The sequence below is a fragment of the Bos indicus x Bos taurus genome, chromosome 3, assembly GCF_003369695.1.
Source record: "Bos indicus x Bos taurus breed Angus x Brahman F1 hybrid chromosome 3, Bos_hybrid_MaternalHap_v2.0, whole genome shotgun sequence".
NCBI classification, from domain to species: domain Eukaryota; kingdom Metazoa; phylum Chordata; class Mammalia; order Artiodactyla; family Bovidae; genus Bos; species Bos indicus x Bos taurus.
The window spans coordinates 108,450,613-108,468,434 of record NC_040078.1 but is presented as its reverse complement, the minus strand read 5'-3'; the positions used below and the strand labels follow the sequence as shown (position 1 = coordinate 108,468,434).

The window sequence follows — 17,822 nt, the reverse complement described above, 5'->3', positions numbered from 1 at the left end:
CCCAGGCCATGAGGGCGGAGCGGAGGTTTCCATGGCGACGGCAAACAAGGCCCTGACTGGAGGGCGTCTGCTGGGTTGCCTCTCCCGCCGCCACCATGATTCCCCCAGCGGACTCTCTGCTTAAGTATGACACCCCGGTGTTGGTGAGCCGGAACACTGAGAAACGGAGCCCCAAAGTAAGGACGAGTCTCAGAGGGTGGGGGAGCACGAAGCTCCGCTGGGGTAAGACAGGGGCTGCCCTGAAGGTCGGGAGTCCCCAAGGGCAGAGGCTGAAGTCACTGGGAGTAAAGGACTGGGACCTGAGGAGAGAGAGAGAAGACCAAATGCTGGGTGATCCCAAAGAGCAGATCAGTATGGGGAAGAAAGTCACAGGGCGATGTGACAAGTCTTTTTAGGGTCCCAGGGTCCCAGAATAGATCTGATAGTGATGCCCCATCACTAGAGTAGAGGCCTGAGCAGCTGGGCCAGAAACATCTGTTCAAGGAGATGCAAGCATTGGGTTGGGTGGAACCAGAGATGCTACATGGCCTCCTTCAGTTCTGAAACATAACTTCTGCTGAGGGGACAGATGGGGAAAAGTGAGTTGGGGATAGGGGAGGGATGTGCGGGAAACCTGGAGCAATCCAGGGGCCCAGGGAGTGTGGAGCTGAGTGTCTGAGTCGCCTCCTGCCCCAACTTGTCCCTCCCTCTCAGGCTCGGCCGCTGAAAGTCAGCCCCCAGCAGCCTGGACCCTCAGGTCCCGTCCCACAGCCACCCAAGACCAAGCTCCCCTCAACTTCCTGTGTCCCAGATCCTACAAAGCAAGCAGAAGAAATCTTGAATGCCATCCTGCCCCCAAGGTAAACAAGCAGTGGCTAGGAGGAGGCCCAGGCTTTTGCTTCCCGGAACTTGGGAATGTGAGAGGAGGCACCCTGACTCTGTTTCTGACTGAGATTTCTTCCCAGCATCCCAGAGTTTCTCTAGAACTTGCAGAGGCTAGATCCTGGGAGGGTCCAGGGAGACCTGTTCTCTATTCGCCATCATTTCCTGAGTGCTCTCTCACCCAGGCTCCTTCGTGGCTTTAAATATCTGTATACTAATGGTTGCCATGGGTCTTTTTGCACCCCTGTCCTCTCCCCTAAACTCCAAAGGTATATATTCTACTACTTACTCATTACCTTCATGAAGATGTCCAAGAAACATCTCAAACTCAACATGTTCAAATTAAATCACAATGTCTTTCTTCCCCTAACCAGCTCATTCTCAGTCTTCTTTCCACTAGGGTCTCAGGCCACTTTTCATTCCCTTTGATCTCTCCCATCACATGTCTGGGAATGCTCACATTCTCTTGTCTCCATTGTTCTTGTTTTCAGTCACTAAGTCGTATCTGATTCTTTGTAACCTCATGGACTGTAGCACACCAGGCTCCTCTGTCCTCCACTGTCTCCCAGAGTTTGCTCAGATTCATGTCCATTGAGTCAGTGATGCCATCTAACCATCTTATCTTCTGCCACCCCTTTCTCCTTTTGCCTCAGCCTTCAAATTACTTTCCAAATCTCACCGCTTTTCACTCTGCTCCCACTGTCTTATTCCTAGTGACTGTCACCGCACTACTGTGATGGCCTCCCAGCTGAAAACTCTGCTTCCGCTCTCTGCTCCTACAATCTATTCCCCACACAACCCCCAAATCAAAGTCAGATTGTGCGAGTCTTCTTACAGAAACTCTAATGGCATCCCATCTCGCTCAGACTAAAATTCAAAGTCCTTACAACAACCCAGAAGACGTGGCAGGACCTGGCCCCTGAGGTATCCGGGATCTTCTCTCTGGTTATTCTCTTCCTAGTTCACGGGGCTAATGCCACGAGGGCCTCTGCTTGCTGTATCTGAAGCACATCAGTGACTTTGCCACCATAGGACCTTCTCACCACCAGGGATCCTCTTCCCCTGATATCCTCCCGATTCCCTTGTTCCTTCACTCAGTTCAGTTCAATCACTCAGTCATGTCTGACTCTTTGCAACCCCATGAGCTGCAGCACGCCAGACCTCCCTGTCCATCACCAACTCCCGGAGCCCACCCAAACTCATGTCCATCGAGTCGGTGATGCCATCCAGACATCTCATCCTCTGTCGTCCCCTTCTCCTCCTGCCCCCAATCCCTCCCAGCATCAGCATCTTTTCCAGTGAGTCAACTCTTCTTGTGAGGTGGCCAAAGTATTGGAGTTTCAGCTTCAACATCAGACCTTCCAGTGAACACCCAGGACTCATCTCCTTTAGGATGGACTGGTTGGATTTCCCTGCAGTCCAAGGGACTCTTAAGAATCTTCTCCAACACCACAGTCAAATCTTGCTCAAATGTCCTCTCCTCAAGGAAACTTCTGCAGACTCCTTTAGAAAAGGAGAGCTCCCTTCTTCTTACCCTGATGCTTTCTTCCACAGCCACATTGATCACTAACATCCTTTTCAACTATTTTTATGTAATAAGGTGATAGAAGTTTTGAGGGTGATTTTCACTTGCTTCCCTCTCAACAACGCATGGAATCCTCTCCGTCAAGGTGGCTCTGCCCTCAGACTGCCCCTTGTGATTCCAGAACCTCGTTGTGTCTCTGAAACAAGGTTCACTATGGGCATCCATATAGGTACACTCCCCCGCCGCCAATACATATCTTCACCTCTTTCTGTTGACACAAGGCTTATGGTCTCCTGTGTCTCCTACCCTCCAAGTCAGTGGGTATTGCCGCTGGGCCTCCCATTCAGATCAAGCAACATCCACCATAAATCTGTGCTCAGCATGTTAGGAGTGGGTGATCTGGAATGTGGGTGATGACTTCACAGAGGATCGTGGGAGAATGAAGACTGCCCAGCCCCAAGGTAGGGGCCCTATGGAGGTGGCACCGTGGGTGTGGCTTTGCAGCCACACACTCTTCAAGGAAGAGAGAGATGGGGGATTCTGGTGGGTCGGGGACAGAGCTGCTCCTCCCTCCTCTCAGGCAGAGAGTGCCAAGGGCCACCTCTGCTCAGGTCCTGAGGACCTTGTGTGGTGGATGGGGCTGGCTCAGCCTGGCTGTGTCCGTCCCACAGGGAGTGGGTGGAGGACACGCAGCTATGGATCCAGCAGGTGTCCAGCACGCCCAGCACCAGGATGGACGTGGTGCACCTCCAGGAGCAGCTGGACCTGAAGCTGCAGCAGCGGCAGGCCCGGGAGACCGGCATCTGCCCAGTGCGCCGGGAGCTGTACTCGCAGTGTTTCGGTGAGTGGTCAGAGAGGGAGGCTACTGCCTCCTCTACTGCCTCCTTCCCCTTCCCTTCAGTAGAACCCAGGCCCTGAGTCCCCCTGAGCTGAGCCCATCCCATCCTGGAACGCCTGTCTCCCCCCACCTACCCCACCCAGGAACTGCTAACTGTGTCTTCCCCTCCGCCCGTCTCTCCTACCAGTCCCCACCTTGTCAGTCACCGTGTTCCTGATGACTTGGTTCCTCACCCCTCAGCAGCTGCTTAGAGTAAGATGAGAACTTCCCACCTCCATGGGACCCCTTCCATTTGGTTTTTTTCAAAGGTTTCTATAATAAATATAGATTAATTTTTCAATCTGAAAAACTTCATGTTCTATATTTATATCCATCTATCAACATCAGGCCTTGGTCCAGAAAAGTATTTCAGGGTGATTTGTTGTGACTCAACAGACACAGGGCCTTTTTGTTTTTATAGCCCATACCTGTGGCATGTGGGATCTTAGTTCCCCAACCAAGGATCGAACCCAGGCTCTCTGCATTGGGAGCATGGAGTCTTAACCACTGGACCACCAGGGAAGTCCCCAGACCCAGGGATTTGAGATCTCCCTCCTTGGATGCTGGTGTCAGATGACTGGCCCTCAGTCCAGTCTCACTGGCCCACGTGAGTGGGCCCACTGGCTGCTGCCCAGGGGCTGGCAGGTTCCCTTCAGTTTGAGGGTGATTCTGGCTTGTGCTCCCTGTCAGCATTTATGGAGGAGATGTTTCCAGCCCCAAACCAGTCCAGCCAAGGGGGCACAGAGGATTTCCCAGCTGCTTTAAAACAGCCACCATCTTTATATTGAAAAAGTCAGATTGCTTTGAATAGCACCCAGTTTCTGCCTAACAGTGGACCAGAAGGGCCCCCAGGCTGTAGACACACCAAGCTCTTGTCTCCATTTGCCCTGGCTAAGCCAGGCTTGCTGATGGCCTGTACTCCCAAGTGCCGAGTTCAGAGAAGTCCTGACAGGGCCCCTGAGACCTGCCTGCCTTCAAGTGAGGAGGACACACCCTACTGCCCTTCCTGGTAGGAAAGCGGTTTCCCTCCCGCCTGCTTTCTCTGACCTCGACCTCGCTGTGTGCACCTTGGCAGATGAGCTGATCCGCGAGGTCACCATCAACTGTGCAGAGCGGGGGCTGCTGCTGCTGCGGGTGCGGGACGAGATCCGCATGACCATCGCCGCCTACCAGACCCTGTATGAGAGCAGCGTGGCGTTCGGCATGAGGAAGGCACTGCAGGCCGAGCAGGGGAAGTCAGACATGGAGAGGAAAGTGAGTGGGTTCACCAGGAGCCTCCAAGCCTCTGCGAGTCTTCTGTCCACCTCAGGGCCACAGCCTGTCACGCCAGCACCCAACTGTGGCCTTCGAGGGTGCTCTCCCATCACCTCAGCGAGGACTGTTTAGTTCAGTGTCATGGCCGGTCCTGGGGTGACGGAACTGTCTCTCCTTGGACAAGCCCTGCCAGTCACTGGCCTCCCACTGGGTGGCAGTACATACCCTGGCAATGCCTTGGGTCGGGCAGCTGAGTCCCAAGTCCCCTCCACCCAGGGACTCACACCGCCCCATCCGCTTGGCGACGTCGCAGGATGACTGGGGTTTCTGTCCGCAGATTGCAGAGTTAGAAACGGAAAAGCGAGATCTGGAGAGGCAAGTGAACGAGCAGAAGGCAAAATGTGAGGCCGTTGAGAAGCGGGAGAGCGAGAGGAGACAGGTGGAGGAGAAGAAGCACAACGAGGAGATACAGTTCCTGAAGCGGACGAATCAGCAGCTCAAGGTAATCGCTGCGCCGGCCCAGGTGGGCACCCCCAGCCCCAGCCCCAGCCCAGGCCCTGCCAGCCAAGCAGAGCAGCCCAAGCATTTTGTCCTACACTGACTTTCAGTACTGCTAAGGAGTCAAGGAAGCTGACTCTTTCGGGGGGAGGTGAGGGATCAGATTCTCTGTCCTGGTTTTGGAGACAGGTTCTGTTCTCAACTCTGAACCCCCATGACTCCTCAGCCTGGCTCTCCAGTGGATTTTTGTTTCCCTTTGGGTAAAAGTTGCCTATCTTCTGGGAGAGGTTGGTGCGTCAAAGGTGGGACTTCTGTTCTGTGGCAGCTGGCATTTCGGAGCCTCCTCAGAGGGGTCCAGGTCTCTCCAGTGGGCTTTCGGGGTGTGCTTTCCTATTGCAGTTGCCTAGAAAGAGGCACTGCATTTGTGGGGGCGGGGGGTAAGGGAAGGCCCTTTAAGAGGGAAGAACCAATTCAAATGAGGAAACTTCTTCTGGTGCATGATCAGAGGAACTCAGCTGTAGGTGTTTTTCATCAAAGCCCTTTTGCTGACAGTATACTTTAGTCCGACTGAGCTGAAGGGAGGGAGGGGGACTTAGTAAAAAGGGCTGGGCAGGGGGCCAGGCCTCTCAAACTCCAGGCCGTCTGTCTGGTCCAGAGGTTCTCAGAAGTTGGGCTCCAGACAGCATCATCCTCATCACCACAGCTTTTAGAAATACAAATCGCTGGGCCCGGTCCAGAGCTGCCCAATCAGAAACTTTGGGGTTGGGGGCCAGCAAGCCAGTCTAACCGGGTCTCCAGGCGATTCTGATCCTCGCTCAAGTTTGAGAACCACTGCTCTAGACATACGGCCTATTGGTGTACAGTGTCCGTCTCCCATGGCCCTGGCTCGGAGGGGCCCCTGGATGTATCTCCCTCTCCTCCCTAGTTTCACAGAAGCTTACATTCTTATGATTGGCAGGCTTGTGGGTGCTACAAGCCAAGAAGGCCAAGCCTTTGAGATAAAGAAGGGCTTGTGTTAATTGCTAGTGGAGGATGACAGATTTTCTCCTTGGCAAGTTGAACAAAACAAACTTTCGCAGCCAGATGTGAATCTGTTTACTTAGCAGTCTCTGGGGCTGCCTCCCTTATCTGCCATATTCTTTCATCATAAGCCCAAGTTCCCCAGTGCCTCCTATGGTATTGGCGGCAAGAGCAAAGCAGCATACCTTGGCATCTTTCTAACATTTACAAGCAACCTTGTTATCCCTCGGGCGAAGGACTCTTTAGAAGTGAGTTATTTTTATTGGCTCAAAGCTGCACTCCAAATAAAGCATTGTTTGCAGTCCCCAGGACAGACCTACTTAAAGGTCTGTCCACACACCATGATAGTGAATTATTTTACCGGCTGCCACAGGAGCAGAGTAAGTAACTCCCAAGTGTCTGACGCTTTACATACAAGATGGACAGCTCCCTACTCACCAGTAGCAATTTTCTCTAATTGGGTGTCAAGTTGTCTCAGTGGCTGAAAATTTGCTGTTTCCCAAACCTCTTGTCCCAGCACAGAGCTCCCAGGCTCCCAAATGAGAGAGCCAAATGTTTAACTTAGCAGAAGTATTCAGGCCTGAAATGTGAGCCGTGAAAAAACCACTATTTCAACAACTTTTATTCAATTTCCTTTTCAATGCCTTATACACTGAGCAGCTATTGTATGGAAAGCAGGCCAGCTCTGATTTCTCCTAATGCAGCAAGACTGAATGCCAAGCCAGAAACCAGCTAATCTAGAAAACATGGAGTTGGGAATGAAGGGAAAAAATCATTGGAGTGGCAGCATCTGGATCATTCTTCCAGGAGACTTTTGTCACCTCTCAGCTGTTTGTGTTAGGCTGCATGTTTCAAATATTAATGGAGTTTGTTTCTGGTTTTCAGGCCCAACTGGAAGGCATTATTGCGCCAAAGAAGTGATAATTTCCACGTGGGTCTCGGCAAGCACTAACGACCCCATCATAAGCCCTTTGTAATAAAAAGCTAGTTTCCTGAGTGAAGGAAGCCACACCCCCGCCCCTTAGCACCACCTACTTATCTGTCAGAAGTCACACCACTGCCCCCGTGTTGTGCAGCACCTCAGGTCTGACAGCCAGGCTCCAGGCTGGACAATGAAGGCAGTACAGCCCAGGTGGCCTCTGCACGTGGCCAACCTTGGCACTTGCCTACTCCGACAGTGAGACTTAGAACTCAGCCCTCTTGGCCGTACCCGTCTCAGGTGGAGCGGCGGCTTTCTCGTCGTCTCTCCACTCCATCACTGATTTCCGGTCACAGGAAGCTGCTTCTCTGTTTCTGGTCCACAGCTCACCTTGTCCCTTAACCTTGTCCTTATTTGAAGTCTTTTCATCGTCCATACTCCAGTGAAGTTCTAACACCTCATTTTGGAGTTTTCCGTTGATACCGTTTCATCTTATCCCTGCTCACCAAGTCACTGGGCCCTTTCCTCCCTGCCACTGCGTACTGCTGGGTAAGAGGCAATGGCAGGGAGTCACACCCACGAGTTTCAAAAAAGTGAGTGTCTGCTGGAAAGAAATACAGGTCGAGGTGTCCACTGTGAGCTGCGTGGACCTTGCTCCTCCCCCACTGATTGGATCTTTTCACCTTACTCTGCAGAAAATCAAACTTCAGCCCTACAACTCTGACTAGCCCACACCTCACATGCAGTTCTCATTATTATTAGTGACCAGGCCATGGCGAGGAGACAACTGCATTTTACTCTTCCTCATAAGCTAGACTCAAAGTTTGGAGGCTCAGAACTCTTCTCGTTTTACAGACCCCGAAGACTAAATTAGCAACATAAATCTGATTCAGGGTAGACTAGCAAAATGACTAAGTTCCATCATTCAAACTTCCCAAGTAGCATAACTAAGAAGGCACTAACATCTCCCCTCGCTGGAAGGTGCTAGGTGCTCAGTGCTCCCATGAAGAGGTGCTCGGACCTGACGCCTGTCTGGCGAGGGCTTCCAGGCTCCCTCAGAGAACGGCAGGCCAACAAGAAGAGCTGTGTTCCACTGAGTCCAACAAGCCCCCTATACTTTCATCTCAAATCTGAAGTCACAGCTTTTGCCCTCATCCAGGTGTCCTGAGGCACCAGCCCCCAGATTCCACTGAAACAGCCTGTCTGTGCTCCGTCATCTTCATGGGAAGAGCTGTGGTCACAGAGATGTTCCAGACCCACAACTCCGTGACTGTAAAGCAGCCATGTCCTAACGGGTTCTCCTAACAGACCCAGTGAGGAAACGGGTTCTCCTAACAGACCCAGTGAGGAGCACTGCGAACTGCTGAGGCTTTTGCTTCGTATTTTAAAGTCTAGGCTCTGACACAACATCCATAATATTAAAACAAAAACAGTTCTATTCCAAACTAAACTGCTCATTGCTAGTACAAAATAAATACCACACTCCGTATTTTCTAGACCTCGGCCCTGTTTCTGTCAGACACTTTCATGCCAGGGTTATACTCTTAGGAACTCAGAGGACTAACTCATTTGTCAGGAGTTCGAGGGGACTCCATCACTGAAATCCTTGGGGGTGAGGAGTTCTCTTTACTTTCACTAGTACTGGTGGGTGGTTTCAACTGTCCAATCTCAGAACAGATGCATCATGGCCTTTGAAATGCCAACTGGTCATGAAGAAAATGAACAGTTTCTAGTTGCATATTTTTGTATAATTTAATAGACAACTTTTAACACATTACTGCTTATGTTTGGCTTTCTTGTGTCTGTGTTTCTGCCCTTCTGAGTCGGTGGTCTTCTTTTTGTTCCTGTTCCTATTCTTCACATTGTGTGTTTCATAGTAGCGTATGCCGACTTTTCTAGATCGCTGCTGCCGTGCTTCTCGCCTCCTCTGTAAAAAATGGCACACACACCAAGAGGGGAAAAAACCAATCAAACGCTGGAAGTCATAAAGAGGCCCCTGTTTCTCTGTGCTCCATTCCCACGCGGCTCCCATGAGTACTGGCGGCAGAACTGACGAGGGAGGCTTCACCTCTCAGACTCAAGTGTGTACCTCCTCTGTAGCTTGTGACACTCCGAGTGACAGGCTGTGATGTGGCCCAACCCTCAGCCAATGCCCGAATCTTTTCTCTGCACTCCTGCCAAGTGGTCCTCTGCTCTAAGGCTGGACACTCATTACAAGCTCGCCACCTCCCAAAGGGGACCCTCTAGCTCTCGAGAGCCTGGTTACAGAGCTGAGCTTCACAGACAGCAGCAATCTGTCTGCCTACACAACTCAGCTCGTCATGTGTCATTTCCCTGAGGCCACATAAACCCAGCATTCTTTCCAATAGCAGTCCTCAAGTTTGAGGACAGCGATTGGCATTCTTGAAACAAGACATACATTCAGCTGACCTTCATGCAGTCAAGGTCAACTCTTGATCCTATTTCACTGACCCCAACCAGGTCACTTAGGACTGGGGTTCCTTGACTTTAACTCTAGAGCATTAATTTCATCAAGTGTGAGTTGTAAGAAATGGACTTCCCCGCCCTACTCTAAACTGGGTGATGCTGAGGACCAGAACACATGCCTCCTTAGACGTAAGCGTCCTGCGGGTTTTGTCTGGCTGCTCCTCTTCCCTCTGGGCCTTCCTCTTCTTTCCCTTTTTGGGAGGTGCTGGAAACGAAACACGAACACACACAGAAAAGAAATGGGAATTTTTAATTTAAAATGTGCCCGTGAATCCTAAGGTGGGAATGAGCTTGATATGCTGGAGGAGGAAGGCAGAAGGCCGGTGTGAACACAGAGTGGTGTGAAACACAGATAAAATCAGGACGAGGCCAGGAGGCTGCCAGATCGGGGGCAGGGGTGGGGGTGTGCTCCCAGGCCTCCAGTTTATCTTGAAAACATACCCGATGTAGAAGTTATTAGAATGACTGCATAAAGAATAAATATATGAACCATCTGCCCGCCCGAAGAAAATCTGTCTTTGGATCCACCCTTAGATTCCAAGTTTAATAATGTATTCTTTTTAGAGAAAGTTTCTTGAATTACCAATTTAACCCCAAGAAATGTGCAGAATAAAAACACGATAAGGAAAAAAAAAAACAAAAAAAAACACGATAAGGACTCCCCTGAGAGCTCAGTTGGTAAAGAATCCGCCTGCAATGACAAGACCCGTTGGATTCCTAGGTCAGGAAGATCCACTGGAGAAGGGATAAGCTACCCACTCCAGTACTGTTGGGCTTCCCTTGTGGTTCAGCTGGTAAAGAATCTGCCTGCAATGCGGGAGACCTGAGTATGATCCCTGGGTTGGGAAGATCACCTGGAGAAGGGAAAGGCTACCCTCTCCAGTATTCTGTCCTGGAGAATTCCATGGACGGTATAGTCCATGGGTTCACAGAGTTGGACACGACTGGGTTGAAGGGTTCAATCCCTGATCTGGGAGGATCCCACCGGCCACGCGGCAATTAAGCCTTGCCCCACAACTACTGAGCTGGAGCTCCGCAACAACAGAAACCAGCAAAATGAGAACCTGCGCATTGCGACGTGAGGAGCCACCACTCGCCACAACTAGAGAGAGCCCAAGAGCAGCAACGAAGACCCAGGGCAGCCATAAAAGATGTTTTTAAAAGAAGATAAAGACAATTTGTGTGATAAATAGTAAGTGGAACCAAGGTAATTTGCCAAATATGATAAATATCAGGATGACAGTACAAGAGATAATTCCCGAGATGAAACTTAAATTTCCCAAAGTTTTGAAAATGCATATCGCATCTACCTGATTTCAGTAATTTAACTGTACCTGTATCATCTACATCTTCTTCAGCTTTTCCTTTTTTTCGTCCTTCGGATTTTGCAAAAACCATTTCACTCAGTCCCTTGGATATCCTAAAAGGGAAGAGTCAGATAATGAAACCATCTGACATTCCCCTCCACTGCCCACAGCCCACACAAACGTGAGGATGGTGACAAGCTCCCAGATGAAAGAAACCTGCTCCTCTTTATGTGGTTAATGCCACTGGTAGAAGCCAACACCATTTCTGCAGCCCCTGGACATTTGTAAAAGACCCAACCACTACGCTTCTCAAGGTTCAGGCAGCTGTACATTTTAAAAATGTATAGCAACACCTTCCCCTACCCTATAAAAAACTCCTTATGGCAAGTTTCTGGGAAAATGAATAAGCACACAGCAATCTGTGAGATCAAGAGGACACTACCTGATTGCTGAAAACTTCTTAGCTTTGGCTTTGTTTAAAAACCTCTGGTACTTGGCGATCTTTTCATCCAGGGCTTGAATAACGGCCTTAGTGGTGCGTCCCGCATGTTCCTCCTGGGACTCTGCATAAGACTCGTCCTCATCGTCTCCTGGGTACTCCTGTTCCTCCTCCTCCTCATTCTCCGCAGAAAGGCTCTCCAGCTCGTCATCGATATCGGACATCTCCAGAGGAACCAGGTCATCCCCAGAAAACTGAGGTGCAACGTTGATCTTGCCAAAGTTCTGCCGGACCCGCGCCAGAATCTGCTGCATTTCTGAATCGATGCCACAGTGCCGGGGCTCCTCTTTTTCCTTCTCGAGGATGGATTCCGACTCCTCACCTACTGTTTCCGTGACTTTCTCTCCTGGGTTGTTCTGGGTTGTTTCTGCGGCAACTTCCAAAGATGAGGAGGATGGAAGCTAATCAGGACAGAAGGGTGGGGGTGGAAGAGAAATGGAATCAGAAAATGAAAACTCAATTTCTTTATTTTGTTACATTGGAGTATAGTTGATTAATGGTGTTGTGTTAGTTTCAGGTATAAAACCGAGTGATTCAGTTACACATATACTTGTATCTCTTCTTTTTCAAAAAAAATTTCCCAATTTATAATACTGCACAGAAATCCCTGCTGAATTTCTGAACTTACATATCATGCTCTTAAACAAGGCAGGCCTCTTCTCAGGACCAAGGGAAAGTGTCAAAAACACGCACGTCTCAGTCATGTTGTTAATGTAGCGTTTAGTCAATATGCACTAAGCCCTGAACCCAGCATGGAGGATGAGAGGAATACAGCTACGCGCCAACTCAGAGTACTCAGCCATCAAAACCAAAACCACTAGACACTGTAGACACAGGAGGCTGCCTACACCATCCCTGAGGACTGAAGGATCAGGGGCTGCTGAGGAAGCACGTCCCCAGGGAGCACACACCCGGGGGAAGAATGGAGGCCCAGCAGAATGCAGAGGGCCAAGGAGGCGCTGGTTCAGAAAGTGCTGAGGTGGAGGAGAGGCACCGAGGAAGTGCTGCGCGAGAAGAGCGGGAGGAAACGGAATGTTCAGAACCAGCCCTGAGGTGGTGGACACTCAGGTGCCAGGCATGTTCTGGGGAAGGGGCAGAGGGAAATGTGGGCTGGCAGTGTGAGGCCTCATGTAGTGCCACTGGGCACTCAGAGCTGAGGCTGGAAGAACCCGTGCAATTTTCCAAAGGCGAGGTGGCTGCACAAAGCACTAAATACATCAGGAATCCATAAAATTCAGGAAACAGTATACAAAATTCCTACATATGTTTTCATATGTTTTTCTGTTGAGGTAGATTTTTAGTTTTGGGATTCTCAAGGGAGTTTCTGCCACCACCAAAAGGAGAGAAGGGCAAGTCACAGAGTGGGGAAAACTGACTGTCTCAACTTAACAGCTAGACATGGAGGAAGAGTTACAGAAAACCCCACCGTTTCCACACAGGGTCACACGGGGGCAAAGATGGTCTCCTTGGGCCAGAGGCCTCGGCCCCACCAGCCATAGTGCTGCCCACCCCGTGGCCGCCCTCCAGAACCAGGGCACATGGGGCTCCCCTTGCCTCAGGTGTTAGGGGGTACCGCTCCCGACACCTGGAACCTCTCCTGTGACATCCATGGAGCTCCTGCTTCAGGTTACCAAGGTCTCCCCTAAAAGGCCCCTTCCCCAGAGGCCATCCCTAACCACCTCACTTACAAAGCACTCCTGTCTCCCACAAACCCTCAACCTGCTTTAGTTTCCCTCACGGCAATCGGTACATCCTGACATCACGTATTTATCTGTGTACTACGTGTCTTCCAATAGTGTAATAAAAATATGCATTTGGCCTTTGACCCCCAGTTCCTGGCACAAGAGCTCCTAAAACCTTTGGTGTCTCTTGTTATTCTTAGTAAGTCCCTCTGCCCCAAATCAGTTAATGCTAGTGAGACGACTGTGCTAGGACCCAGCTTCAGACTAGGAGCTGGCCACCAAGAGCCCAAGCAACTGCTGACAAGGCTGGAAATTGAGTTCAATCACTGACGGCTAATGAGCCTGTCAACCGCACCTGTGTAAGGAAGCCTCCAGGCTGGTGAGCACCCTGACGTGCTGAGAGTGTGGCCTGCCTGGAGAGGGTGTGGACACTCCATGCCACCCTCCACCCCATAGGTGCCCTATGCACCTGACATTTGGCTATTCCTGTCTTATATCTTTTACAACAAACCAGTAATCACAAGCAAATCACTTTCCTGAGTTCTGTAAGTCCTTTCGGCATATGATCACACATGGGAAGCCCTGAATTCATAGTGAGCTGGGCAGATGTGTGGGTAGCCTTAGAATGCCATCTATCCTGGCACGTGAAGTGGGGGCAGTCTTGTGGGATTTCAGTCCTTAACCTGTGGGGTCTGCACTAACTCTGGCAGTTACCCAGCTGGTGTCCGGAGCTTGCATAACAGGTACAGAAAGATGAAGCCTATCTGGGATCAGAAAACACCAGGTACTCCTCCACTGGCACATGGACATGGACATGTGTGTGCGTGCGTGTACAGGAGGGCAGGGCCTTGTCCTGCAGTACTGGTTGTCTGGTGGTTTTAGGGGGAGAGGAGAAAAGGTTGAGTAACATCAGTTTCAGGTATGTTGATTTTGAAATGCTGGAGAAAATATTCAACTGGAAATTTCTAGCTGACAATGGAAACTCTGGGACTGGAGCCAGGTGAGAGGATATCAGAGAAATATGGACCCCAAAGACTGGCATGAAGCAAAACTTAAAGCCGTCTCTTCAAGAGACTTGGCTGAGCTCTGAAGAAGACCCTAGAAATAGAAAAGCAAAGTGCCCAAGTTGGAGTCTTGTGCAGCCCACTGCCAGGAGAGAGACACAGAACGGTTGGGAAGCTTCTCAGGGTAGCTCAGAGCCCCCAGACCTAAGACTTTCCCTGAGCATCCACTGTACCACTCTCCTTTCCTGCCTGATCACGAGCTTCCTGAGGGCAAGGACCATGCTATCTAATCCCGTGCTCCCAGTGCCCAGCACCTGGCTGGGCTTGTGAAACAAAACAAACCTTGGAAATGTCTCTGTTCTTCCAGCAGAAGACGAGACACTGAAGCTGTAAGCGAGCACTCGCATGTAATGAGCTCTCCTCTTTCAAAGCCCTGAAGACTGGCATTTACACGCAGTCTCCTATCACACCTCTACTTCCAGGTAACCCCCCACAAGGTCACAGCCAGTGGCACCTGGGGAGACACCACAGTTCAAAGTTATACCCCAAAGGAAGATGGCTGCAGTCCAAAGACATGCGGGTCAGTAACCCCACTTCCAGAGAGGTGGGTCCACCCTTGTCTTACCTCGGGGGCTGCTGGGGGTTCTGCATTGGGCGGCTTGACAAAGAAAGGAATCCGGCCCCTCTGCCAGTCATTGAGGACCATCTTCCCCACAGTCCGCAGGTTGGGCTCTCCACCCTGAAACATTGCAGAAAGATGCCCGATTCAAACAACCAAGCCGCCTCCCGCTTTGGTGGCACATCGCTGTCCCAGCTGTCCGTCACCACCTTGCCAAGGTTCATACTTCACACTGCTCACACACATGTACCAAAAAAAAAAAAAAGGTCCACACCACACATTGTGCACACAGGCCTGAAGCAGGTCCCAGTCTGAATTCTCACAAACCTTGGCTCACCTTTAATAACTTCCCTGTCCGGAAAGCTAGCTTCTCCAGAAAGTCCTCAGCGTTCTCCCAAGAATTAATCTTGTACGTCTTGCTGATATACTCTGGTTTTGCTCGTTCAAGTACAGCACCAATGTGGTCTTCAGGAGTCTTAATTTTTTCAACTTGAACCTAAATGTTGATAAGAAAGCTCCTGCTTACAAACTTGACTATGGAGAGAGTGAAGCTCCGAGTGTTCTTTGTAATCGTGTCTGAAAATAGATTTCAATGCCTCAAAGCAAGCGAGCCCGGAGGTGATGAGACATGGTCGGCTGGAAGGAGCACCATGGAGAGCCAACCGCAGCCGGGAACCCAGAACCCCGCTCTAATCTGGCTCTAATTCGGCTCACCACAAACGGATGGCATGGCTCCCGCAAGCACCTTAAACTCAGAATGCTTTGTGCTACTGACTTGCAGAAATGGTTAAAAGTCTGCCGATTCCAGGACACAAAGAGAAGGGGATAAATAGTTTAAGGAAGGAGGGAGGAACCGTCCAGGATGTGTATAGCCAGAAACACTGGCAAAGGTTAAGTGGAATCATTTAAAGCTCTCGGTTGTCTTCAGGAACAAGTGAGGAAATGACCGAGTTCCAAAATGACTCAATCCATAAACCCACGAAGATGAATTATTGCTAAACATAAACAGGCCCTGCTTCCCTCTGGATCCCGTGTGTAAACGACAAACGCTCTTGTGGGATGACGTTGACCAGATATGCCCTTCAGCCTCCTCAAACAGGCTGAAGTGGAACAGAGAGGCCGCCCTGTTCAGTGTCATGTTCCTCCAGTCTGGCCAGACAGGCTGACCCCAAGCTGCCTGCTGAATGAGTAAAAAGCAGGGGTCTCCAGAGCTCCCCACAGCACGCTCCCCTCGAAGGCAAACAAAGAGCCTCCCGGGACCAAAATACTCACGACTCCCTTCAGCACAATGTCCGTCTCTGAGTCCTCGGAGGGGTAAACCACACCCGGACAGTCGATGAGGAAGATCCGACGCATCAAGGTAATGTACTGCCAGACCTAAAAGCAGAGACTTCCATTTCTGACTGCTCCGGGTCAGTCCCGGAGGGGTTTCACGAAGCCCTGATGCTCACCTAGTGAGAGAGGGGGCTGGGGCTGGGGCTGGGGGTCGGGTATGGAGGCGGTCATAGCGGAGCAGCCTACTAGGTAATGAAGCTCCAAAGCCCCTCCTCTGTATGCCATGCACGAGGCACTTCCACAAGGCATAAACTATAGTTTCCATCAGCTAAGTGTCTAACAATAATGCAGAGGCAGGCTCTCCATCTAGGATTGTGCAATGACGTCCAGTAAAGCTTTCTCTGACGTCTCTTAAAAGTGCTTCTGGAAGCTTCATGCTGCTTGGCCCCAGTTCCTTTCAGCAGAACCATGCTGCACCCCACACTCCGTGTTCCAGGGTAGGCCCCCTACCCAACACAGTCTATCTTAAACTTGAATTTTCTTTCTTAAGCCAGACACCAAATTTTCTCTAGTTTTCTTTATCAAAGCAAAAGGTTGGAGTGACAAGAAAACAGGACTCAAGTGGCACACAGCAAACCATGCCCAAAGCAGGCAGTGGCACACAGAGCACCCTCAGTCTTCTCAAAAGGGCAGAAACAGCTCCAGGACATCGCCACCTGCGACAAGGAGACCAAACTCCCAGGGGAAATCTTCATCCGAGAGAGGCAGACAGACATCTCCGTGTCCTGAATTAGCACCCTCCGTGGGAAATAAGTCAGAGTAAATAAGGCCCCTCGAGCCAGATGTACCTTTGTTTCACCTGCGATGGGGGCCACGTTGCAGACCTTCTTGGAGCGCAGTGTGTTTATCACAGAGCTCTTGCCAACGTTTGGATAGCCAATGAACCCCACGCTGATCTGCTTCTTGTCAGTGTGCAACTGTTCAAAGAAAAGAATACACACCACACACACCTGGTGTGAGTGTCTTGAGACAAACAGGTTGTGTTACTTTGCTGCCATGAAGAATACAGTACAAAACTACCGATGCGACTTGATTTAAAGCCCAGACATGCACCACCAGCCTATTCTGAGTGGGCTGCATACACATCCTCATTAATAAATCAGAGGTGAGTCAGCGCCTCAGTCACTCACGTGAGACCATTCTTGAATGTTCTAAGGTTGAAAGTATGTAGGCTGAGAAACAAAGAAAGAAACAGCTCGTCAGCCATCAGTGTAGAAGAATGCTGTCCACTGATACATGTCTTAAGGGAGGAGAACCTCAGCGGATGTACCAATCCCACGACCCACCCCTCCTCTTCTCTGCACACCACATTTTGCATTTTCACTGCCAAAGACAAACGGCAAAAGAAAAGAAAGGCAGTCTCAAAAGCTAGATAGCTGGGTGAGAGCCTCAAGGAGGCAGAGCTCAAGTAGAGTCTACAAATCAATGGGGGCTTCTGACTAGAGACAGAGGACTGAACATCCATGATTGCCTCACTCCCTCCACAAACCCCCTGGAACCACAGCAGTGAGAATTCACACACACACCCTCACACCCACAGAGCCAACAGCAGTGTGAATTCACATCCCCTCCACCCCTACGCCTGGTCCCCAGAGAGCCAAACACATAAAACGGAAGCATGAGCTAGAGATGAGACAAAACAAACTAATGTGTGATGTTAACAGAATATTACCAGTTAAAAAGCAGTATCTAACTTGACCCACTACAAAATACGAAAGCTACGTGGCTGCAAAGGTAGAAAAACTAAAAATGCATCAAATACACTGCAAAATGCAGGAATACAGGCCTTGGGAACGGGCAGTACAGTCCTCTCTAAGGCTGGGACTCAAATCCAGAGGACTGACCAGTGGACTGTCTGTACAGATAGTCACACCTCTCCTTCCCCTGCCCAGCACAGGCGTCCCAACTTCTCTGCCCCGGAGGCTTAGGAGACAA

General features: G+C 50.4%; 2 protein-coding genes across 3 annotated transcripts in view; one reads left to right on the top strand and one right to left on the bottom strand.

Moving 5' to 3' along the window:
• Positions 1-28: 28 nt before the first annotated feature.
• DNALI1 (dynein axonemal light intermediate chain 1) lies at positions 29-8,728 on the top strand. The gene is made up of 6 exons (XM_027537796.1): positions 29-176; positions 694-839; positions 3,058-3,227; positions 4,339-4,517; positions 4,855-5,019; positions 6,921-8,728. Exons 1-6 carry the CDS (start codon positions 96-98, stop codon positions 6,954-6,956), a joined length of 777 nt encoding a protein of 258 aa, XP_027393597.1. The 5' UTR covers positions 29-95; the 3' UTR covers positions 6,957-8,728.
• GNL2 (G protein nucleolar 2) overlaps positions 8,688-17,822 on the bottom strand; it is a 24,305-nt gene continuing 15,170 nt past the window's right edge. For both annotated transcript variants that reach the window (XM_027537790.1, XM_027537791.1), the window contains 8 exons: positions 16,676-16,804; positions 15,825-15,929; positions 14,890-15,048; positions 14,559-14,672; positions 11,191-11,648; positions 10,776-10,861; positions 9,561-9,646; positions 8,688-8,881 (listed from right to left, as the gene is read on the bottom strand). In XM_027537790.1, the coding sequence (XP_027393591.1) occupies positions 8,729-8,881; positions 9,561-9,646; positions 10,776-10,861; positions 11,191-11,648; positions 14,559-14,672; positions 14,890-15,048; positions 15,825-15,929; positions 16,676-16,804 (1,290 nt within the window). In that variant the 3' untranslated portion in view covers positions 8,688-8,728. The remainder of the gene's footprint in view (positions 8,882-9,560; positions 9,647-10,775; positions 10,862-11,190; positions 11,649-14,558; positions 14,673-14,889; positions 15,049-15,824; positions 15,930-16,675; positions 16,805-17,822) is intronic.

Excerpts from the sequence above, each read along its gene's own strand:
- DNALI1 (XM_027537796.1), top strand. The coding sequence starts at position 96 with ATGATTCCCCCAGCGGACTCTCTGCTTAAGTATGACACCCCGGTGTTG. Across the intron at positions 177-693 it reads CTGAGAAACGGAGCCCCAAA|GCTCGGCCGCTGAAAGTCAG; the intron begins GTAAGGACGAGT and ends CCTCCCTCTCAG. Across the intron at positions 4,518-4,854 it reads AGTCAGACATGGAGAGGAAA|ATTGCAGAGTTAGAAACGGA; the intron begins GTGAGTGGGTTC and ends TTCTGTCCGCAG.